The sequence below is a fragment of the Ornithorhynchus anatinus genome, chromosome 1 (genome assembly GCF_004115215.2).
Source record: "Ornithorhynchus anatinus isolate Pmale09 chromosome 1, mOrnAna1.pri.v4, whole genome shotgun sequence".
Lineage (NCBI taxonomy): Eukaryota > Metazoa > Chordata > Mammalia > Monotremata > Ornithorhynchidae > Ornithorhynchus > Ornithorhynchus anatinus.
In genome coordinates, this window is record NC_041728.1 from 134,953,984 (window position 1) to 134,979,403 (window position 25,420).

Here is a 25,420-nt window from a genome sequence, read left to right on the forward strand (position 1 = left end):
CTGATTATCTTCTATCTGGTCCGGTGCTTGGCACATAGTAAGCGTTTAACAAATACCATTACAAAAAAGAGTCTCTCCCTGGTCCCTGCCCTTGAGGAGCGTACAAGCTAATGGAGCAGATTTTATTTATTAAGTGCCGTCGAGTCGTACCGACTCCATGGATAAGCCTTCTCCAGAACGTTCTGTCCTCTGCCATAATCCGCAACCTTTCTAACGGTTCTTCCGTTATCGGTGTTATGGTCACTCTCCACCTAGCCGCCCGTCTGCCTCTTCCACGTTTTCCCCGGACTTTTCCTAGCATCAGTGTCTTCTCCAGAGAATTAGTCCTCCTGATTATGTGGAAGTAGACTGGACTAGAACAAATACGCTTACATCTATACCCTGCGTCACCCTGACTTGCTCCCTTTATTCATATTTATCCCCTCCCAGCTCCACAGCACTTACTTATGTACAGATCTGTCATTTATTGATTTCTAGTCATACCTGTCTCCACCTTTAGACTATAAGCTCATCGTGGGCAGGGAGCGCTTAGTACAGTGCCAAGCGCTTAGTACCGTGCTCTGCACATAGTAAGCGCTTAATAAATACTATTGAATGAATGTGTCTTTTTATTGTTGTGTTGTACTCTCCCAAGCGCTTAGTACAGCGTTCTGCACACAGTCAGCACTCAATAAATACGAATGACTGACCGACTGACATACTTGTAAATATAGAAACATCTGATGACAGTGCACAGAAGTCTTCATGTTTCTGGGGTCAAAGGAAGGAGGAGGAAGGACGAGGTGGGGATGGGAGGGAAGTGGGTTGTGATTACAGTATGGCATAGTGGATAGAGCGTGGGCCTGGGAGTCAGAAGGTGTTGGGTTCTAATCCCGGCTCCATCACCCGTCTGCTGTGTAATCTTGGGCAAGTCGCTTTACTTCTCTGGGCCCAGTTCCCTCATCTGTAAAATGGGAATTGAGACTGTGAGCCCCACATGGGACAGGGACTGTGTCCAGCCCAATTTGCTTGTATCCACTTAGTCCAGTGCCTGGCACATAGTAAGCACTTAACAAATACCATGATGATGATGACTATTAAGTGGGACCCTGGAGGGGTTCCTGATGGGTGTCTCCCCATGAGCTGCCCCAAAAAACAGAGTGAATTGAATGAATGAATTTTATCACTAAGCACTTGGGAGAGTACAATGTCACAGAATTGACAGACGCGTTCCTTGCCCGGAACGTCCTTACGGACTAGAAGGGAGCTGACTGTTTCAGGGTGGCCCACGGAAAATCTCAACTCTTTTCAGTCCTGTTGGAAGGTCCTGAACCTTGAAGGGGAAATGGGAGAAACCACCTGGCCAAACAGCTTGAAAACCCATGGGGGCTAAAATAAGTGGTGGAAACCCCGTGGAGTGACAGCCTCTACCATCCCCATGAAGCTGGAACTCAGGCTTCCTAAGAGCTTAGTTTATTTGGACTAGAAATATGTCCCAGAAAAGCTAGAATGACAGCAAGATAAATTCATCTTGGAGGCTATAGTCAACTCTAGACAATAATAATAATAACAACAATTAATTGGAGTATACGCTTAACGTATGGCACTGTTAAGCACCATGGTAGATAGCAGGTAACCAGATCTGATCCAGGCCCCATCCCAGGGATTCATGAAGCAGCAGCATGGCGTAGTGGAAAGAGCAGGGGCCTGGGAGTCAGAAGGTCCTGGGTTCTAATCCCGCCTCTGCCACTGGTCTGCTGTGTGACCTTGGGAAAGTCATTTCATTTCTCTGGGCTTCAGTTACCTCATCTGTAAATTGGGGATCAAGACTGTGAGCCTCATGGGGAACAGGGACTGTGTCCGACCCAATTTGCTTGTATCCACTGTGCAGGGCTTGGCACATAGTAAACACTTAAATATTACAATTCTTCTTCTTATTATTATCATTAAGTGAAGTGACTTGCCCGGGGTCACACAGAAGACAAGAGGCAAAGCTGGGAGCAGAGCCCCGGTCCCCTGAGTACCACATAACAGAGTTGGAAGACACATTCTCTGACCACAAGGAGACATTAATATAAATTATGGATATGTACATTTTAGCCATTTCCCTGCTCATTATCATCTTTAAATAGAGAGAGGGAGGGAAACATAAGTCTACCTTGCTTTCAGTTGGGCCATCTGGTGTATTTTTTTTCCTGAAGGAGGTGAAGGGAACTTGGCTAGAATGAAAGTTTGGGATCATCTGAAGATTTCAAACATCCACATTCTCCTTGTCCCCCTTATTGAGAGTTGTCTAGGCTCTGTTATTGCTGCTACTATGCATATTTGAAAAAATTACTGCTTTTATTTAAAGTTACTAGAGTTTCCTGATAGATCAGGTTACTGTTAATAGGGTTTTCTCTGGTCTCAGCATTCCGGGAGATGGACGTTTTGATGTGCTTGGCTTGGCTGACCTGGATTACACAAGCCAAAATTATAATTATTTCAGGGTCGAGACAGATTGAAATGTCACAGGAAAATGCTGCCATTGCCTAAAAATGGACATTGCTTTCCTAAATCCAAACCAGCTGCTGGGAAAATGGAAGTGCAGAGAAATCCTGATCCAGCCGCAGTTTGCAGATTTGCTTTATGGGATTTGTTAAGTGCTTCCTATGTGTCAAGCACTGTTCTAAGCACCAGGGTAGATACAAGTTAATTAGGACGGACAAAGTCCCCCACGGCGCTCAAGCTTTAAGTAAGAGGGAGAATAGGAATTGAATCTCCATTTTAAAGTTGAGGAAACGGAGGCACAGAGAAGTTAAGTGACTATGCCCAAGGTCACACAGCAAGCGACTGGCAGAGCCGGGTTTAGAAGCCAGATCCTCTGATTCCCTGGCCCATGCTCTTTCCACAAGGCCATGCTGCTTGTCCCAGATACACCTACTTCCTTGTCATAGCTGGGAATCAGGAAATCTGGCATTGTGGATGACCTCGCCCCGATTCACACTGCCAAGGACTTTCTTATTCGGAGACTCAGTTTCCTTATTTGATTCACATGGCCAGTACAGCTATGACCTCCTGGGGACCGAAGTCCCTGGTGGGAGCCTGGAGGGATAATAATGATAATAATGACGATTTTTAATTAAGTGCTTACTATGTGCCAGGCACTGGACTAAGGGCTGGGGTGAATACAAGCAAATGGGGTTGGACACAGTCCCTGGCCCATGTGAGACTCACAGTCTCAATCCCCGTTGTACAGATGAGGTCACTGAGACACAGAGAAGTGAAGTGACTTGCCCAAGGTCACACAGCAGACAAATGGCGTAGCCGGCATTAGAACCCATGACCTTCTGACTCCCAGGCCCGAGCTCTATCCACTAGGCCTTGAAGCTTTTCAACGGAGCTGCTAATGGGCAGTCAGAACACTGGTCAGGAGACAGCCCGCGATATGGATGTTATCATTAGAATTTATTGAGCACCAATTCAGTGCAAAAGAGTGTTTAAAGCACTTGGGTGAGCATAATAGATGTAGACCAATCAATAGGATTGTTTGAGCTCTTACGTGGGCAAGTCACTTCACTTCTCTGGGCCTCAGTTCCCTCATCTGTAAAACGGGGATTAAAACTGTGAGCATCACGTGGGACAACCTGATTACCCTGTATCTCCCGCAGCGCTTAGAACAGTGCTCTGCACATAGTAAGCGCTTAACAAATACCAACATTATTATTATTATTATTATTATTACTTGGTGCAGAGCACTGTACTAAGAGTTGGGGATTGTACAATAGCACAACGGAAGCAGCGTAGCTTAGTGGAAAGAGCCCAGGCTTGGGAGTCAGAGATCATGGATTCTAATCCTGGCTCCGCCGTTTGTCGGCTGTGTGACTTTGGGCAAGTCACTTCATTTCTCTGTGCCTCATTTACCTCATCTGTAAAATGGGGATTAAGACTGTGAGCCCCACATGGGACAACCTGATTACCTTGTATCTACCCCAGTGTTTCCCCGCTCAGGATGGCACCTGGAGAGTTTCCAGTACTCTTCCAGTCTTGACTATGGGAGGGAGAGTCAAGCAGAGGCCTGTCCATTCCATTCCCAGCTTGGACAGTGGCTAGCGAATGGAAGGCCATCTGCTACAAGTTAAGATTCCCCTGTGCTGGGCAGCAGCGGCACGGGAGCGAGTCGAGGGCGGAGACTCAAATTTACTGTGTGGAAGGCGGCAATGGTCAACCACTTCTGATTTTTTTTTACCAAGAAAACTATATGGATCACTGCCAGAACGGTTGCAGACGGAAAGTGGGGCGTTCTGGGAGAGACGTGTCCATGGTGTCGCTATGGGTCGGAAACGACTCAACGGCATAAGACAAGACCCCAGCACTTAGTGCTTGGCACGTAGTAAGCGCTTACAAATACCATCGTTACACTAAACTGGTAGACACGATCCCTACTCTCAAGGATTTTGCAGTCTAGCAGGGGACACACCCAAATAAAGTGCAGATAGGAGGAAGCAATACAGTTTATAGACACTTGCCAGCCATGTGACTGTGGGCAAGTCACTTAACTTCTCTATGCCTCAGTTCCCTCATCTGTAAAATGGGGAGTAAGACTGTGAGCCTCACGTGGGACAACCTGATTACTTTGTATCTACCCCAGCGCTTAGAACAGTGCTCTGCACATAGTAAGCGCTTAACAAATACCAACATTATTCTAAGTGCAACATGGATGTGTGAATAACCGAGTGCTAAGGGGCTAAGGAAGTAAAGAGGTCTAATGGGGAAGCAGCATGGCCTTGTGGAAAGAGCACAGACCTGAGAGAGGACCTGGGTTCTAATCCTGGCTCTGCCAATTGCTTGCTGTGTGACCTGGGGCAAGTCACCTAACTTCTCTGTGCCTCAGTTTCCTCAGCCGTAAAAAGGGGTTTAAAAACCTGTTCTCCCTCCTATTTCGACTGTGAGCACTGTGTGGGTCAGCGACTGTGTCCGACCTAATTGATTCGTACTTACCCCAGTATTTAGAACACTTAACAAATGTTCAAAGTGTTTAATAATAAACACTTAAATACCATAAATACTATAAAAATAAATACTAAAAATACCATAAATACATTTAGGAATGTGATTTCAGAAGGGACGTGAAGGGGGAAGGCTTTCCAGGATGGAGGGACTGTGTGAATAAGTGATTAGTAATAATAATAATAATAATGTTGGTATTTGTTAAGCGCTTACTATGTGCAGAGCACTGTTCTAAGCGCTGGGGTAGACACAGGGGAATCGGGTTGTCCCACGTGGGGCTCACAGTCTTAATCCCCATTTTACAGATGAGGGAACTGAGGCACAGAGAAGTTAAGTGACTCGCCCACAGTCACACAGCCGACAAGTGGCAGAGCTGGGATTCGAACTCATGAGCCCTGACTCCAAAGCCCGTGCTCTTTCCACTGCGCCGCGCTGCTTCTCCGCGCTGCTTCTCTGATTAGTACAGTGCTTTGCACACAGTAAGCTCTCAAATACGATTGAATGAATGAATAACAAGTGTGAGCCCCATGTGGGACAGGGACTCCGTCCAACTTGATAAAGTCCAACTTGATAAACTGCACTGCAGTGATACTCCAGCGCTTAGAACAGTGTTTGAACATGAAGCACTTCAATATCATAAAAAGGAAGTGGGGGACAAGAGAGATGTGAATGAGGCGTAGTTAATGGGTTATTTCGAGAGGAATGAAGCATTCGAATTAGGATTAATAGAAGAGGAACAAGGATAAGTAGTGAAGAGAAAGCTGAGGGATGGAGTTTTTGAGGAGTGGGGAGAAGTGTGCAAAATGATGTTTTAGGAAACTGATCCAGGAGCAGAGTAAACTGTGGAATGGAACTGGGAGAGGCAAGAAGCAGAGGAGGTCAGACACATGACTGATGGAATAACCTAAACGAGTGCTTAGACTAGAATGGTAGCATTTAAGATGGAGAAGAAGGGGCAGGTTCTGAAGCACTTTCGAAACACAGGTAGGATTTGATGGCAGACTGAATATTGCGGTTATTTAAAGATGGAAGATAGTCGAGGTAACTGCCGAGGTGTTGGGCTTGAGGGATGGGGAGAATCGTGGTTCAGTCAAATTGCGATGAGAAAGTTAGGTGGAGGAGGCTATTTCCAAGAGAAGACACTAAAATGTGTTCTGTTTCATACATGTTGAGGTTGAAGTGCTAGCAAGATATCTATGTAAAGATGTCCTGGAGATAGGAGGAAACGTGAGATTGTAGAAGAGAGGGGACAGGGCTGGAGAGGTAAGTTTGGGAGTCATCTGTGTAAAGATGGGAGTTGAGGTTGTGGGAGCGGAAGAAATCTGCAAGAGAGTGAGTGAAGACTGAGAATAGAACCCAAAGCCTTGAGGGACACCCAAGTTAGGGAATCGAAGACCTGGCTGAGAAGGTCAGACACAATTGCATATGTATGTATATATGTATATATTTGTATGTGCTCCTCTGGTGCTAACCTTTTCACTGTGCCTCAATCTCGCCTTTCCCACCGCTGATCCCTGGCCCAAGTCCTACCTCTGGCCTGGAACGTCCTCCCTCTTCAAATCCGCCAAACAATCACTTTTCCCCCGTTCAGAGCCCTAGTGAAGGCCCATCTCCTCCAAGAGGCCTTCCCAGACTAAGCCTCCTTTTCCTCAGCTCCCCCTCCCTTCCGCGTCACCTTGACTCGCTCCCTTTGCTCTTCCCCCTGCCGCCCCACAGCACTTAAGTATATATCTATCATTCTATTTATTTCTACTGATGCCTTTTTACTTGTTTTGATGTCTGTCTCCCCGCCGCCCCCCCCCCCACTGTAAGCCCATTGTGGACAGGAATTGTCTCTATTTCTGCATTGTACTTTCCAAGCACTTAGTACAGCGGTCTGCACACAGAGCTCAATAAATACAACTGAATGAATGAATCCATATAGATCTGTAATTTATTTATTTTTTATCTATTTATTTACATCATTGTCTCCTCCTCTAGACTGTGAGCTCATTGTGTGCAGGAATGGGTCGTCGGTTGTTATACTGTACTCTCCCATTTATTGAGCGCTTACTATGTGCAGAGCATACAAGTGCTCAATAAATATGACTGAATGAATGAATGAACTGTAAGATCCCCACTCTTTTATGCCTCTTGGGAGCAGGAATCATGTCTACTGATTCTATTTTAATGTACTCTCCCAGCTTTTAGAACAGTGCTCTGAACCACAGAAAGCATTCAGTAAATAATAATAATAATGTTGGTATTTGTTAAGCGCTTACTATGTGCAGAGCACTGTTCTAAGCGCTGGGGTAGATACAGGATAATCAGATTGTCCCACATGTGGCTCACAGTCTTAATCCCCATTTTACATATGAGGTAACTGAGGCACAGAGAAGTTAAGTGACTTGTCCAAAGTCACACGGTGGAGAAGTGGCAGAATGAGGATTCGAACCCATGACCTCTGACTCCCAAGCCCGTGCTCTTTCCACTGAGCCACACTGCTTTTCCTCATAGTAGTAAATACTAATCTATTGATAACACTGAAGGTGATGACGGTAACATTTGTCTCCTTTTTCTCCTAGAGAGGCCATGAAGATTAAAAAAAAAAGGGTAATAGATAGGAAGGTCTTTGGGTCCTTCAGAAGAATCAAATCAGTCCATCAGCGATATGTATTGAGTGCTACTGTGTGCAAAGAAATATACTAAGCGCTTGGGACAGTACAAAAGAGTTGGTAGACATATTCCCTGCCCACACGAGCTAAATGTCTAGAGGAGGAGACAGATGTATTTAAGAGCTGAGGGGTTGGAAGCGGGAAATTATCACGTGCTTAAAGGGTAAAGATCGAGGTGCATTAGGTGATAGGAGGGCTTAGTTGAGGAAAGCCTCTTGGAGAAGATCGATCTTATTTATCGAACGCTTCCCGTGTGTGCAGGGCACTGTGCTAACCGCTTGGGAGAATACAGTTCGACAGAGCTGTGGGGCTGAGGGTAAGGGATACAAGTAGGTGACGCAGAAGGGAGAGGGAGGAGTGGAAATGAGAGCTTTGTCGGGGAAGGCCTCTTGTAGGAAATGTGATTTTTAGGAAGGTTTCGAAAGTGGGGAAAGTGATGGCTTGGTGTAAAATCAAGGGGATGGAGTTCCAGGCCAGGGGAAGGACCAAGGCAGGCGGTTAGTGGGGAGATAGAAGAGATGGAGGCACAGGAAGAAAAGCATTTAAGCCATAAAGATAACTAAAGAGCTGGAAAAGAGGACAACCATTACAATCAATCAATCATTACACAGTTCTTCTCATTGTAACAATAATAATAATAATAATTGTATTTGTTAAAAGTTCACTGTGTGCCAGGCACTGTTCTAAGGACTGGGGTAGACATAAGATAATTGGATTACATCCAATGTAGGGCTCACAGTCTTAAACCCCATTTAACATATGAGGTAAATGAGGCACAGAGAAATGAAGGGACTTGCCCCAGATCACACAGCAGACAAGTGGCGGAGCCAGGATTAGAACACAGGTCCTTCTGACTCCTAGGTTTGTGATCAATCCACTAGGCCACCCTGCTTATTGGACTTGGCTTTCCTAAACTTTATGGACCATAGGGCCTGACCCAGCAATGGCACTGATTGTGTTCTTCACTTATGTTTTTGTATGAGGAAAGGTTAAATAATAATAACAATAATAATGGTATCTATTAAGCGCTTACTATGTGCCAGGCACTGTTCTAAGCCCTGGGGTAGATACAAGATAATTGGGTTGGACACAGTCCCCGTCCCACACAGGCTTCACAATCTTAATCCCCATTTTGGGCACTGAGGCCCAGAGAAGTGAAGTGCCTTGCCCAAGGGCACACAGCAGATGAGTGGCCGAGTCAGGATTAGAATCCATGACCTTCTGACACCCAGGCCTGTGCTCTATCCATTAGTAAGGCTGAAGGGTAAGCGGATAATGACTTTCAAATGTGAAATATTATTACACAGAGTGTCAGCCGTTCATTTTCATTGGTGACCGAACCGGAGCAGAGGCTTATCACTAAAGAAGAGGATAGACGGGAAACGATCTTGAAGATACGGCCCGATAAGCAGTGAAATCAATTTAGGAAGGTTGGAGACGCTTCATCTCCAGAGTTCTTTATTCTCAGGGTAAAATATTATCTGCCAGGTTGCACTAAATGAGCTCCTACTGAGCATCTTTCCCACTTTAGGATCATCAGGGACAGAGACAACTTTGTTGAATAATCAGAGTTGTGGTATCTGCTAAGTGCTTATTATGTGTCAAGCACTGTTCGAAGCACTGGGGTCGGATTCGGTCTCTGTCCCACATGGGAGGGAGAACAGGTTTTGAATTCCCGTTTTATAGTTGAGGAAACTGAGGTACGGAGCAGTGAAGTACTTGTGAGGATTTGTGTGTGAGGAATGGACACATGCCCAACCCTAACTAAAAATCTGCTGACCCCTAATACCACCAGGTCCACACTGCCAATGAATGTGGAGAGAGCACAGGCCTGGGAGTCAGAAGGTCATGGGTTCTTATCCCGGCTCCGCCACTTGTCCGCCGTGCGACCTTGGGCAAATCACTTCACTTCTCTGTGCCTCAGTTCCCTCATCTGTGACTAAGATAGTGAGCCCCGTGTGGGTCAGGACTCTGTCCAACCCAATTCCCTTTGACCTACCAGCACTTAGAACAGTGCCTGGCTCATAATAAGCGCTTCACAAATACCATAATTATTGTAATTATTAGCTCATCACGAGACAGATTCGAACAGGATTTTGCCTCAAGCTTCATTAGGTTTGTTCACTTTATCTCCCTGTGTATTTTGGCGTTGGCATGGTAACTGCCGAGGTTTTCAATTGCATGGTGGTGGCTTGGGGGTTCAGATCTCCAGGAATCAGAGGGTCAAGAGTTGAGATGACACAGAAGTGACTCAGAACAGGATATCGGCAGAGTTAATGAAGATTTTGTAGCTAGGCCAGGTCGTGGAGGTTAACCGTGGAGAGGTTAAGGCAGGTGTTAGCGTGGAGATGACAGAATTCCCACTAGGGCATGGCCTGTAGATAGTTTGTTGAGATTTAATTGGTTGAAGAGACGAGAGAAGGTGGGGTGACAACATGCCGGAAAGCTGAGAAGCAGCGTGATCACTGGGTTCTAATCCCGGCTCTGCCACTTGTCTGCTGTGACCTTGGGTGAGTCACTTCACTCCCTTGTGCCTCAGATCCCTCATCTGCAAAATGGCGATCAAGACTTTGAGCCCCATGTGGGACATGGACTGAGTCCAACCTGATTATCTTGTATTTACCCTAGCGTTTAGTACAGCGCCTGGCACGTAGTAAGTGCTTGACAACTACCATTTAAAAAGACAAATTGAAATCCACGGTGCAGCATGAAAATCTTTGAGAATTGCAGCAATGGATAATAATAATAATAATTATGGTACTTGTTAAACACTCACTACGTTCCAGGCACTGCTCTAAGCACTGGGGTGGATATAAGGTAATCAGGTTGCCCCGCATGGGCTCACAGTCTTAATCCCCATTTTACAGATGAGCTAACTGAGGCTCAGAGAAGTTAAATGACTTGCCCAAATGTCACAGAGCAGACATATGGCAGAGCGGATTAGAACCCAGGTCCTTCTGACTCCCAGACCCGTGCTCTAGCCATTAAATCATGCTACTTCTCTATCCTTGCCCATAACTGATAATAATAATAACGGCATTTGTTAAGCACTTACTATGTGCAAGCACCGTTCTAAGCACTGGGGCAGATACGAGCTAATCAGGTTGTCCCACGTGGGGCTCACAGCCTTAATCCCCATTTTACAGATGAGGTAACTGAGGCCCAGAGAAGTGAAGTGATTTGCCCACAGTCACACAGCTGACAAGGGGCAGGGGCAGGATTCAAACCCATGACCTCTGACTCCCAAGCCCGGGCTCTTTCCACTGAGCCACGCAGACTCCGCGTTTGTTGTGGACAGGGAATGTCACTGTTTACTGTTGTATTATAATTTCCCAAGCGCTTAGTACAGTGTTCTGCATGCAGTAAGTACTCAATCAATATGATTGAATGAATGAATGAATGCAAAGGGGGAAGGAAGAAGCTGGATTTGGGGGATGACATACCCAGGAGGAAGTTAAGAGGTCAAGTGAGAATGAGAGAGTTAGATGAAATCAATGGTATCTGCTGAGTGCTTACTAGAGAAGCAGCGTGGCTCAGTGGAAAGAGCACGGGCTAGGGAGTCAGAGGTCATGGGTTCGAATCCCCGCTCTGCCCCTTGTCAGCTGTGTGACTCTGGGCAAGTCGCTTCACTTCTCTGTGCCTCAGTTTCCTCATCTGTAAAATGGGGATGAAGACTGTGAACCCCACGTGGGACAACCTGATGACCTTGTATCTACGCGCTTAGAACAGTGCTCTGCACACAGTGAGCGCTTAACAAATACCCATCTCCCCCGATTAGACTGTAAACCCGTCAAACGGCAGGGACTGTCTCTAACTGTTGCCGACTTGTTCATCCCAAGCGCTTAGTACAGTGCTCTGCACATAGTAAGCGCTCAATAAATACTATTGAATGAATGAATGAATACCAACATTATGTGCAGAGCACTGTAATAATGACGATAATAATGATAATTGTGGAATTTGTTAAGCATTTACCATGTTTCGGGCACTGTTCTAAACGCTGGGGTAGATACGAGATAATCATGGTCGGATGTAGTCCCCGTTCCACAGTGGGCTCACAGTCGTAATCCCCATTATACAGACGAGGGAATTGAGGCACAAAGAAGTGAAGTGACTTGCCCAAGGTCACACACCAGACACGTGGCAGAGCTGGGATCAGAAGGCTGGTCCTTCCGACTCCCAGGCCTGTGCTCTCTCACTAGGCCAAACTGCTTTTCTTGCTAAGTAAACACAATAAAACAGATCTGGTAGACACGCTTTCTGCCCACAAAGAGTTGACCGTATAGATTAATATGAATTTTTATGTGTGCAGTGTAGTGTTTTATTTGGGGGGTGAAATATAGAGGAAGTTGCAATGCTGACTAATGCAATAAAGGAGATCTCATTTAAACCGCACCAGATTGGGAGTCTATTCATTAACATTTATGTCTATCTCCCCCATTAGACTCTGAACTCTTCAAAGACCAGCAGCCCGTGGCCAGAAAATACTGAAGTGTTCAACCTCTTGCATCACATGAGAAGCAGCATCGGCGTAGTGCTTAGAGCACGGGCCTGGGATTCAGAAGGTCTTGGGTTCTAATCCCGGCTCTGCCGCTCGTCTGCTGTGTGACCTTGGGCAAGTCACTTTACTTCTCTGGACCTCGGTTACCTCATCTGTAAAACGGGGATTGAGACTGTGAGCTGCACGTGTGACAGGGACTGTGTCCAACCCGATTTGCTTGTATCCACCCCGGCGCTTAGCACAGTGCCCGGTACATAGTATGCGTTTAACAAATACCATCATTATTATTATTATTACTATTACTTCCGTACATATCTCACACACAAACCCCTTTTCCTTCTTCCTCAGTGGATCGCATTTATTGAGCGCTTACCATGTGCAGAGCACTGTACTAATAATAACGTTGGACAAGAACAATGGCAATAAATAGAATCAAGAATAAATAGAATCAAGGATATGAAGAGGGAGAGCCTTCCAGGCCAGAGGGAAGAGGTGGGCTAGGGGCCGGCGGTGAGATAGGCGAGATGGAGGGATGGTGAGAAGGTTAGCACTAGAGGGGCAAAGTGTGCGGGCTGGGACGTAGTAGGAGAGAAGCAAGGTGAGCAAGGAGGGAACAAGGTGACCGAGTGCCTTGACGCCAATGGTGAGGAGTTTCTGTTTGACGCGGAGGGGGTTGGGCAACCACGGGAGTCTTTTGAGGAGCGGGGGGTGACACGTCCCGAACGTTTCCGTAGAAAAATGATCTGGGCAGCAGAGCCAAGTATGGACTGGAGTGGGGAGAGACAGCAGGCTGGGAGGTCAGCAAGGAGTTTGATGCAGTCATCCAGGCGGGATGGGATGAATGACTGGATTCACGTGGTAGCATTAGGGGTGGAGAGGAAAGGGGTGGATTTTAGTGATGTGGTGCAGGTGGGACCAACAGGATTGACTGATGGATTGAATATATGTGTTGGATGAGAGAGAGGAGTCAAGGATAAAGCCAAGATTAGGAGCTTGTGAGACGGGAAGGATGGTGGTGCTGTTTACGGTGACGGGAAAGTCAGGGAGAGGACAGGGTTTGGGTGGGAAGATGAGGAGTTTTTTCTTCTTTCTGTAATTTATTTTTCTGTCTCCCTCGCTAGACTGTAAACCCCTCTAGGGCCAGGACAATGTCTACTGATCCTACCAATAAAATTTGGGGTATCTGTTAAACGTTTATCATGCGCCAAGCATTGTACTAAGCACTGGGGCAGATACAACAAGATAATCAGGTTGGAATGAGTTTCTGCCCCTGCTGTACTCTAAGTGCACGAGTATTCTCCCAAGCACCCAATTAATCCTGCACACAATTAATCCTGGTTCTGCCCGCGTGTCTGCTTTGTGAGCTTGGGCAAGTGCGTGACTTCTCTGTGCTTCAGTTACTTCAACCGTAAAATGGGGATCAAGACTTTGAGCCCCATGTGGAACGCGGCCTGTGTCCAATCAACCCCGGTGTTTAGAACAGTGCTTGGCATTAAGCGTTTAATTACCAGAGCCGTTATTATTATTAGAGTAGGAATCCAATAGAGCAGATCCTCAAGTGTCGAGCATGGCATTCAGCATACAGAAGGGCTCGAGCTAATTCAGTGAAAATGAAACACAAAGCATGGACCACCCTCCAAGGGAAAGGCTGGAGATGTAGCTCCGCACTGCGACACTGAAAATTTGGCTCAACCGTGGCCGCGCTCTTTGGAGATGATGGATGCGGGGGAGAGCAGGGTGGGTAGAGTCAGAGAGAACACCGTCAAGAATGTAAGGCTTTTTGGAAAGTACCTGTCCTGCTGGAATAGGAAGAATATTTGAAGGGAGGGATGTCAAGAGCAGCATGGTCTAGTGGATAGAGCACCGGCCTGGGAGTCAGAAGGTCATGAGGTCACTGAAGCACAAAGAAGTGAAGTGACTTGCCCGAGGTCACTCAGCAGACAGGTGACAGAGAGAAACAACGTGGCTTAGTGGAAAGAGCACGGGCTCGGAGTCAGAGGTCAGGGGTTCTAATCCCCCCTCCGCCACTTGTCAGCTGTAGGATCTTGGGCAAGTCACTTAACTTCTCTGTGCTTCAGAGAAGCAGTGTGGCGCAGTGGAAAGAGCACGGGCTTTGGAGTCAGAGGTCATGGGTTTGAACCCCGGCTCTGCCACTCGCCAGCTGTGTGACTTTGGGCGAGTCACTTCACTTCTCGGTGCCTCAGTTCCCTCATCTGTAAAATGGGGATGAAGACCGTGAGCCCCACGTGGGACAACCTGATTCCCCTGTGTCTACCCCAGCGCTTAGAACAGTGCTCGGCACATAGTAAGCGCTTAACAAATACCAACATTATTATTAACTTCTCTGTGCTTCAGCGTGGCGCAGTGGAAAGAGCATGGGCTTCGGAGTCAGAGGTCATGGGTTCGAATCCCGGCTCGGCCACTTGTCAGCTGTGTGACTGTGGGCGAGTCACTTCACTTCTCCGGGCCTCAGTTACCTCATCTGTAAAATGGGGATTAACTGTGAGCCCCACGTGGGACAACCTGATTCTCCTGTGTCTACCCCAGCACTTAGAACAGTGCGCTGCACATAGTAAGCGCTTAACAAATACCAACATTATTATTATTACTTCATCTGTAAAATGGGGATGAAGACTGTGAGCCCTAGGTGGGACAACCTGGTTACCCTGAATCTACCCCAGCGCTTAGAACAGTGTAAGCACATAGTAAGCGCTTAACAAATACCAACATTATTATTATTAGAGCCGGGATTTCCTGTGTGCAGAGAGCACTGAACCTGGGAGAATACTGGAGCACTTAGGAGAGTTACAGTAGGGGCAGGAACTGGTTCTATCCTGATTATCTTGTATCTGCCACAGCAACAGATACTCCAGTCACTGTTGAGAGGATTAGTAGACATAATCCCGGCCCTAGAGGAGTTTACAATCTAGTGTGGGAGACTGACAAATAAATTACAGATAGGAGGAAGAACTTATCTTCCCACCCGTGTGACCTTGGTCAAGTCACTTCACTTCCCTGACTCTCATTTCCCTCATCTGAAAAATGGGGATTAAGACTACGCACCCCACGTGGGACAGGGACTGTGTCCCACCTGATTAACTTGTACCTACCCCAGAGTTTAGAGCAGTGCTTGGCAAATACTAAACACTTTACAAGTACCATCATCATCATTATTATTATAGTAATAACAGTAATAAAATATATATTAACATATTAATATTAAGGAAAACTGAGGAATGATCTCTCCCAGCAACTTCTCCAAATAAAGACTGTCGCCATGTAGCTCCTTGTGGGGAGGGAACGTGGCTACCGACCCTACTGCATTGTACTTTCCCAAGTGCTCAGTACAGTGCTCTGCACACAGTAAGTGCTCATGAAGCGCTTAGTACAGTGCAAGCGCTTAGTCCAGTGCAAGCGCTGAGTCCAGTGCTCTGCACATAGTAAGCGCTCAATAAATACTATTGAATGAATTAAGCTCACTGAGCTCCTTACCTTCCCTCCCAAACCCTGTCGTCTCCCTGACTTCCCTGTCACTGTGGAAGGCACGACCGACCTTCCCGTCTCACAGGCCCGCAGCCTTGGTGTCATCCTTGACTCGGCTCTCTCGTTCACCCCACACATCCGATCCGTCACCAAAGCCTGCCGGTCTCACCTTTACAATATCGCCAAGATCTGCTCTTTCCTCTCCACCCGAACGGCTATCTTACTGCTACAGGTTCTCATAATATCCCGGCTAGACTGCCGTGTCAGCCTGCTCTCTGACCTCCCTTCCTCCTCTCTCGCCCCGCTCCGGTCTATTCTTCACTCCGCGGCCCGGCTCACCTTCCCGCAGAAACGCTCTGGGCATGTCACTCCCCGCCTCAAAAACCTCCAGCGGTTGCCTATCGACCTCCGTACGAAACAAAAACTTCTCACTCTAGGCTTCGAGGCCGTCCATCACCTTGCCCCTTCCTACGTCTCCTCCCTTCTCTTTTTCTACTGCCCACCCCACACACTCCGCTCCTCTTCCGCCCACCTCCTCACCGTCCCCGTTCTCGCCTATCCCACCGACGACCCCCGGGCCGCGTCCTCCCGCGGTCCCGGAACGCCCTCCCTCCTCACCTCTGCCAAACTCACTCTCTTCCCCTCTTCAAAGCCCTACTGAGAGCTCACCTCCTCCAAGAGGCCTTCCCAGGCTGAGCTACCCCCTTTTCCCTCTGCTCCCCCTCCACTCCTTCCCCTTCCCCTCAGCTGAGACCCCTTTCCCTCTGTTCCCCCTCCCCTCCCCATCCTCTGCTCCTCCCCCTCCCCCCTTCTCCTCCCCTCGGCACTGTGCTCATTTGTATATATTATTTATTGCCATATTTATTTCGTTAATGAGTTGTACATCCCCTTGATTCTATTTATCACGATACTGTTGTCTTGTTTTTGTTTTGTTCTGTCTTGCTCTGCCGTCCGTCTCCCCCGATTAGACTGTGAGCCCGTCACTGGGACGGGATTGTCTCTATGTGTTGCCGAATTGTACGTTCCAAGCGCTTAGTCCAGTGCTCTGCACATAGTAAGCGCTCAATAAATACTACTGAATGAATAAGCACCACCGATTAATTGACTGGCAGGCGCTCAGTCGACACCACTGATCGATGGATTGAGACAAGACGGTGTCCCCGCATCAGGTCCTCAGAAGATATCATTGACTGCAGGATTGATTGACAAGGGCAGTCCTTATTGGCCTCCCAGTGTGAAAAGTCCTGGGAAGTTTCCAATCTAGAGGAGGAACCTACAGTCCCTAGGGTTTCAGGCGGGGCAGTGGCGATAATAGGAAAGCAATGTGGCCCAGTGGATAGAGCACGGGCCTGGGAGTCAAAAGGACCTGGGTTCTAATCCCAACTCCACCACTTGGCTGTGTGACTTTGAGCAAGTCGCTTCACTTCTCTGTGTTCAGTTCCCTCATCTGGAAAATGGGGATTAAAATTGTGAGCCCCACGTGGGACAGGGACTGTGTCCAACCCAATCACCTTGTATCTCCCCCGTGCTTAGCACAGTGCCTGTCACATAGTGAGTGCTTGAGAAGCAGCGAGGCTTAGTGGAAAGGGCACGGGCTTGGGACTCAGAGGACGTGGGTTCTAAACCCTGCTTTGCCATTTGTCTGCTGTGTGACCTTGGGCAAGCCACTTTACTTCTCTGTGCCTCAGTTACTTCATCTGTAAAATGGGGATGAAGACTGGGAGCCCCACAGGAGGCCTTGTAATAATCATAACAATGTTGGTATTCGTTAAGCACTTACTATGAGCAGAGCACTGTTCTAAGCGCTGGGGTAGATACAGGGTGATCAGGTTGTCCCACGTGAGGCTCACAGTCTTAATCCCCATTGTACAGATGAGGTAACTGAGGCACAGAGAAGTTAAGTGACCTGGCCAGTCGCACGGCTGACAAGTGGCAGAGCCGGGATTCGAACCCATGACCTCTGACTCCCAAGCCCGGGCTCTTTCCACTGAGCCACGCTTGTATCTATCCCAGCGCTTAAAACAGTGCTTGGCATATAGTAAGCGCTTAACAGATACCGTCGTCATTATTATTGTGATTATAATTACTAACAAGTACCGTATTATCGTCATTACTATTAGCCACGATACTCACAATCAGAATACTGCTGGAGTTGCGTGAATTCCGTGGGGCTGAGGGTGATCCACGTCCCGTCGCTCATCTTGCAGGCGAATCCTTGGATCGTTCCGAGTCCACGCTGAAGAGGGCCGGAGGTCTGGGTCGGAGCCGGCGCTACGGGCGGCCTACGTCCATCGCTCTACGGCGATGTCGGAGAGCTCTGTTGGCCCGCACCTGTCAGCGCCCTGTTGCCGGCTACCAACGGGCTTCTCTTAACCCGCTATCAGGATGCAAGAGGAGACCCAGAGAGCCATGCTCTGCCTGACGACTGCTGGGAAAAGTCTGGGGCGGGGCGGGGGAATTCGGCCCAAAGTCCAATGGCGGGCCCGAGTCCCGGGGTCTTCGCCCCTAAAAGAAGAACGGACACACGGGAACGAGTCCATCGGTGAATCGATCGTATTTATCGAGCACTCCTCTCCTCCGCCGCTAACCTCCTCACTGGGCTTCGTTCCCGCCTGTCCCGCCGTCGACCCCTGGCCCACGTCCTACCACTGACCTGGAATGCCTCACACCCACCAAACTCTCTTCGCCTCTTCAAAGCCCTACTGAAAGCTCACCTCCTCCAGGAGGCCTTCCCACACTGGGCCCTCCTTTTCCTTCCGCTCCTCCTCCCGTCACCCCTTCTCCCTCCCTCTGCTCTCCCCTCTCCCGTTCCCCGCAGCATTTGTATATATTTGGATATATTTATTGCTCTATTAATTTTATTAATGATGTGCATTTATCTATGATTCTATTTATCTATTTTGATGGTAGTGATGCCCGTCTACTTGTACCTGCCTACTTGTTTGGTTTTGTTGTCTGTCTCCCCCTTCTAGACTGTGAGTCCCTTGTTGGGTACGGATTGTCTCTCTCTGTTGCTCAATTGTACTTTCCAAGCGCTTAGTACAGTGCTCTGCACACAGTAAGCACTCAATAAATACGATTGAATGAATGAATGAGCGTGCAGAGCACGGTACTGAGTGCTTGAGGGAGTATCACAACAATATAACAGATACGTGAGAAGCAGCATGGCTTAGTGGAAAGAGCACGGGTTTGGGAGTCAGAGGTTGTGGGTTCTAATCCCAGCTCCACCACTTATCAGCTGCGTTACTTCGGGCAAGTCATTTAACTTCTCTGTGCCTCAGTTAATTCATCTGTAAAATGGGGATGAAGACTGTGAGCCCCTCGTGGGACAACCTGATGACCTTGTATCTCCCCCAGCGCTTAGAACAGTGCTCGGCACATAGTAAGCGCTTAACAAATATCATCATTATTATTCTCTGCCCTCGACGAGCTTATGATCTAGAGGGGGAGACAGGCAGACATCAATATTACTAAAGAAATGACAGGTATATACATAATTATTGTGGGGCTGTCGAGCGATGGTATGCGCTGAGCTACCAACTAACACTGAGCCCACTTCTGTAAAATGGGGATTAAGATGGTGAACCCCACGTGGGACAACCTGATTACCTTGTCTTGTGAGCCCCACGTGGGACAACCTTTGTACCCTCCCCAGCGCTTAGAACAGGGCTTTGCACATAGTAAGCGCTTAACCAATGCCACGATTATTATTTTTATTATTATTACCTCACCGCTTAGAACAGTCCTTGGCGCATAGTAAGAGCTTACCAAATACCATCGTTATTATCATAAACACCGTCGCCAGGCCGCTGACTCTGTTGTCATGGCAACGTTTGTCTCCGGTGGTTGCTAGGTCCCCATTTCTCCCTCAAACACAAAGGATGGCAAAGGTAACCTTGAATTTGATTTTCCCACAGTTCCTTTGAAGGCCCAAGAGTTCGGGTGTTTGAAGTTGTGGGGGGGGAGGTGTCCCAAACTAGAACACAGTGATGATTTAGGTGTGTTTACAATACCTTTGTCCCACACCCTCTCAAAGGGCTGAATTTACCCTTCAAAACATTGGGAGAACAAGCTCGACACTTTCCCAGGGCAGGGTGCGTAATGGCCTCGGATGAAAAGTAAAGTTCAAATGCCAAATGAGCCGTTGGTGCTTTGTTTGTGTGGTTGAAGGAAAGAATGGATGCCCCGAAGACAAAACACAGCCTCCACTGGGGTGATTCTGAAATGGAGGCTCCTGGTGAAATCATCAACAAAGCATGAGGAGAGCTAGAGTGAGTAGGCACAGAATACGCGTGCTCTCGAATCTGGGAAACCAGAACTAAATTCAGAGCAAAACCTCGTAAAATCATTCTCTATTTAGATTCACCCTTGTTCGTTGCAAGTTCATATCAGCATGAGAACGCAGATCGTTTTCTCCTAGAACTTTTATTCTTTGAATAGCAAGGGATCCTTTGATCCTCTTGATAGCGGGTCCATTTATTTCGTTGCTTTTCTACAACCTAAGGTAACTTTTTTTTTTTTTGAGAAAACTAAGATGTTTATTTGTGTGGTATTTTGCTTGCAGGCCATAAAGTAGGGAAATGAAATAAACCCAATTAGTCCAATATACTGCAATTCTATTTAAGTTCACTTGAAGAGATGGAGTCGGTGCAGGAGGAGAGCTGTTCGACCTGAAGTGTGACTATTTCTGCAGATAATAGGAATGATAGTATTTATTTTATTTTTTTAATGGTATATGTTAAGCGATTACTAGGTGCCAGGCATTTGATTAAGCACAAGCTAATCAGGCTGGACACAGTCCATGTCCCACATGGGACCCGCACTCTTAATCCCCATTTTACAGATGAGGGAACTGAGGCCCAGGAAAGTGAGATTTACCCAAGGTCACAGCATGGCCTAGAGAAGCAACATGGACCAGTGAGAAACAGCATGGCCTAGTGGATAGAATACGGACCTGGGAGTCAAAAGGATCTGGGTTCTAGTCCTATCTCTTGTGACCTTGGGCAGGTCACCTCACTTGTTTGTGCCTCAGTTATCTCACCTATAAAATGGGGATTAAGACTGTGAGCCCCCTGTGGAACATGGACTGCGTCGAAACTGATTATCTTGCATCGACCCCGGTGCTTAGAACAGTGCCTGGCACATAGTAAGTGCTTAAAGAATACCATTAAAAAAATGTCCCTGTCCCACATGGGGTTTGCAGTTTAGGTAGAAGGGACAAGGATTTAATCCCATTTTTACAGATGAGGGAATTGAGGCACAGAGAATTTCAGTGATGTGTTCAAGGTCACACAGCAGACAAGCGGTGGAGCTAAGAACCCAGGTCAATTGACTTCCAGGTCTGTGCTCTTTCCCTAGGCCATGCTGCTCCTCCCATTTATGAAGTGGAAGTGCTTACTATGTGCAGAACACTGTACCAAGTACTGGGAGAGAATACCCAGGTGAGAATTAGACAAGGGGAAGCCAGGAACAGAGAGGATCATCAAAAATGAGGAATGAGAGGCAGGGTTCTGGACTCAGAGGTTCTGGCTTCTAATCCCGGCTCCACCACTTGTCTGCTGTGTGACCTTGAACACATCACTGAAATTCTCTGTGCCTCAATTCCCTCATCTGTAAAAATGGGATTAAATCCTTGTCCCTTCTACCTAAACTGCAAACCCCATGTGGGACAGGGACTGTGTCCAACCTGATAACCTTGTATCTACCTCAGCGTTTAGAAGAGTCCTTGGCGTATAGTAAGCATTTAAATGCCATTATCATTATTATAATTAAAATGGGAACATCTGAAAGCCTCATTCACTTTGCCACTCCCACCAAGACTCTGGTTTGGGCTTCTCAATCCTGTCCCTGAGGAAACTGTTTCTTCAGGTTTGGCTTCCTCATCTATATTCTCTATGGCTCATTTGTCTTTACTGTGTGCAGAGCACTGTACTAAGCGCTTGGGAGAGTACAAGATGAAAACATTCCCTGCCCAAAGTGAGCTTAGAGTCTAGAGGGGGACTACAGATTTCGATATAAATGAATGAGCTGAATTATGGATGTGTACATAAGCGGTATAAGTAACATCCCACCCAACCTCACTCTCCACCTCCTCAGCATTTATGTACAAGTCTCTAGACCTTGTAATTTATTTAATGTATTTCTCCCTCATTAGATCGTTTGTTAATTTCTTTAAGGCAGGTATTGCGTCTTTCTCAAGCACTGTACTTTCTCAAGTGCATAGTAATAATAATAATGTCGGTATTTGTTAAGCGCTTACTATGTGCCGAGCACTGTTCTAAGCGCTGGGGTAGACACAGGGGAATCAGGTTGTCCCACGTGGGGCTCACAGTCTTAATCCCCATTTTACAGATGAGGGAACTGAGGCACCGAGAAGTTAAGTGACTTGCCCAAAGTCACCCAGCTGACAAGTGGCCGAGCCGGGACTCGAACCCATGACCTCTGACTCCAAAGCCCGTGCTCTTTCCACCGAGCCACGCTGCTTCTCTAAAATGCACCCAGTAAACAGATAAACACCACAGATTGACTGGAGAGCAGGGACAATTATTTGGGTCAAATGGCCACCTTATTAATTCATTCAATCGTATTTACTGAGTGCTTACTATGTGCTTAGCACTGTACTAAGCGCTTGGAATGTACAATTCGGCAACATATAGAGACAATCCCTGCCCAACAACGGGCTCACACTTGATGATTTTTAATAACCTGTTAATGGCCACGCATACACTCCTCCCGGTCATCAGGTTAATTGGAGGTATTGGGGAAGGGATGTAAGGGGATAATAATAATAGTTTTCAAGTGTTTACTATGTGCCAAGCACTGGATTTAGCACTGGGGTAGACCTAGGAAAATTAGAGCAGTGTGGTCTAGTGGAAAGAGAACGGGAGTCAGAGGGCCTGGGTTCTAATCCTGGTTCCATTATGTACCTGCTTTGTGACTTCAGTCGAGCCATTTAACTTCCCTCAGTTCCCTCCTCTGTAAAATGGGGATCCAATCTCTGTTCTCCTACTTTGAGTGATTGCCTCGTGTGGGACAGGGATTACATCTGACCTGATTGTCTGGTATTTGCCCCAGTGCTTCTAACAGTGCTTGACACACAGTAACTGTTTATCAAATATCACAATTACTCCTATGATTATTATGACATGCCACATGGGGCTCACAGTCTAAGTAAGCAGAAGAACGGGGATTGGATCCCCATTGTAAGATGAGGAAACGGAGACACTGAGAAGCGAAACAACTTGCCCAAGGTCACACGGCAGTCAAGTGGCAGAGCCGGAATTAGAACCCAGGCCCTCTGACTCCCGGGCCCGTGCTCTTTCCTCTCGGCTGCGGAAAGAGGCAGAAGCAGCCACCCTCCACCACCCGCAGATCCAAACTGGCTGTGAGCCAGTCTCAGGGCTGCCAGACAGAGCCAGGGTGACTCCGGTCCAGAAACCCAAACGTATCGTGTGGAGGCCCAGCGCCACTCCCGGTCCTCACCCCAGTTCGTGCACGGGAGTGGAAGATCTCTAACATATTTATTTATATATGTATTTTAACGTCTATTCCCCTCTCTAGGCTGTGAGCTTTGCTGTGGGCAGGGGACGTGTCTATTTATTGCTATATTGTACTCTCCCAAGCACTTAGTACAGTGCTTTGCATACAGGAAGCGCTCAATAAATACGACTGACTGAATGAATCCAGGGCTGAGTGTCAGTGGAATGAGATCGGCAGAGGTACAGGAGTCCTCTGGACTGTGGGAAGGGAATGTGTCTGTTTACTGTTACATTCTACTCTCCCAAGTGCTCAGTACAGTGCTCTGCACATATTAGGCACGCAATAGAAATGATTGAATGAATGGCAGGAGAGCAACGTAGTTCGGTGGAAAGGGAGGTGTTGAAGGTGTCAATTTTTTCTCATCAAGAGAAGGTAGTTTGGGTTTGGAGACCAGTGTGGGGCTGAGGCCAGCTAGGGACCGCTGGGACACTTTAAAAAAAATAATAAAGGGATTTGTTAAGTATGGCTTAGTGGAAGGAGCCCGGGCTTGGGAGTCAGAGATCGTGGGTTCTAATCCCGCCCCTGCCACTTGTCCGCTCTGTGACTTTGGGCAAGTCACTTAACTCCTCTGGGCCTCAGTTACCTCATCTGGAAAATGGAGATGAAGCCTGAGAGCCCCACGTGGGACAACCTGATTACCTTGTATCTACCCCAGCACACAGAACAGTGCTTGGCACATAGTAAGCGCTTAACAAATACCATCGTTACTATTATTAAGTGCTTATTCATTCAAACATTCATTCAATCAATCGTATTTGAGTGCTTACTGTGTGCAAAGCACTGTACTAAACACTTGAGAGAGCATATTGTAACAATGACCAGACACAGTCCCGACCCACAACGAGCTCACTATGTGCCAGACACTGTTATATACACTGGGGTACATATAGAGTCATCGGTTTGGACACGATGTCCCACTTGGGGCTCACAATCTTAATCCCCATTTTGCAGAGGAGCGAATTGAGGCCCAGAAAAGTGAAGTGACTTGGCCAAGGTCACCCAGCAGACAAATGGCAGAGGTGGAATTAGTGCCCAGGTCCTTCTGACTCCCAAGCTTGTGCTCTATCCGCTAGGCAACAATGCATTTACCGACTGCTCTGGGAATTTGCTTCTTTCTTCTCCCTCTCTGCCTCCTGTCTGCTTTTTGCCCTCTGGATTCCTTGTATCTTTAGGGGAATCTACAGGGGCCCACGCAAATGATTATTTCTGAATACATCTCATTTAATTCTCATGATAACTGGTCAGGCTGACCCACGGCTATTTGGATTGGCTTGGTTATTTTCATTACTCCAAGTTCTTGCAAGAGGTCACCGCTCGGAGAGGTAGCCTGTTTCATCTGAGCCAGGGACGGACATCCTCTGTGGAAGGTTCAGAGAAGGGGGATGATTGAGAGGGAGAGGGGAGACGGAGGAGAAATCACCACCACCGACCGATTTCCAGTCCAAAACAAGGAAAACTGTTACTTCTCCAAGAGGAGGAGAACGCGATTAGCGGAAAATCAAATTCCCTCCAGACCTGGAGAAATTAGGGTGGACGTCAAAGGGATCGTGCTCAAAATAATGTCACCCGAACCTCTTCCTTTAGACTTCTGATGTGTTCTGATATCAGATATGTTGACTCTAAGTAGCCAGTAAGCCTGAAAAAGGCTGACGATCATTTTGTAAGCCAATTACATTTTTTTTTTCCTTCCAGGCTGAAGATGCTGTTGAGCTTCTAACGGCAAGGCTAAAAAACATTTTTCATTATTTTTGTTGCTTTTTTTGGCTATAGGGCTCAGAAACAATAAACATGAGTTTCTACAAAAACAGAAAAGATATAGAAAGGAGTGGGGTATGTGACATTACTATTAAGCTCTTGGTTGTTGTTTTTAATAGTGTTTTTTGAGCACTACTTGTCAAGGACTGTTCTAAGTGCTGGGGTATCGGGCTGGATACTATGTGCCAAGCACTGTTCTAAGCGCTGGGGTGATCAGGTTGTCCCACGTTGAGCTCACAGTCTTAATTCCCATTTTCCAGATGAGGTAACCGAGGCACAGAGAAGCTAAATGACTTGCCCAGAGTCACCCAGCTGACAAGTGGCGGAGCCGGGATTTGAACCCACGACTTCTGACTCCCAAGCCCGGGCTCTTTCCACCAAACCACGCTGTTTCAATCCCTGTACAGTAACTCCCAGATTAATGCCCTGGGGTCCTAGCGACTCTGACCATTTTCAGTAATGTTCCAATTATCTGCACTGTCTCGTTTTAGGCTGTCGAGTCATCTCCGACCCATAGCGA

General features: G+C 47.2%; 1 protein-coding gene, 1 long non-coding RNA gene and 1 other non-coding gene across 3 annotated transcripts in view; 2 read left to right on the forward strand and 1 right to left on the reverse strand.

Annotated features, from left to right (window-relative positions):
- The window catches only part of DGKG (diacylglycerol kinase gamma), a 340,544-nt gene that overhangs the window by 271,990 nt on the left and 43,134 nt on the right, over nucleotides 1-25,420 (reverse strand). The window contains exon 2 of the mRNA XM_029061465.1: nucleotides 17,740-18,111. Coding sequence (XP_028917298.1) covers nucleotides 17,740-17,806 — 67 coding nt within the window. The 5' untranslated portion in view covers nucleotides 17,807-18,111. The remainder of the gene's footprint in view (nucleotides 1-17,739; nucleotides 18,112-25,420) is intronic.
- Nucleotides 3,960-4,097, forward strand: LOC114817564. The gene has a single exon (XR_003765431.1). It is a non-coding gene; the product is annotated as a small nucleolar RNA SNORA7 (small nucleolar RNA).
- On the forward strand, nucleotides 19,494-24,952 carry LOC120638597. Its single transcript, XR_005660325.1, has 2 exons — nucleotides 19,494-19,877; nucleotides 24,838-24,952. It is a non-coding gene; the product is annotated as an uncharacterized LOC120638597 (long non-coding RNA).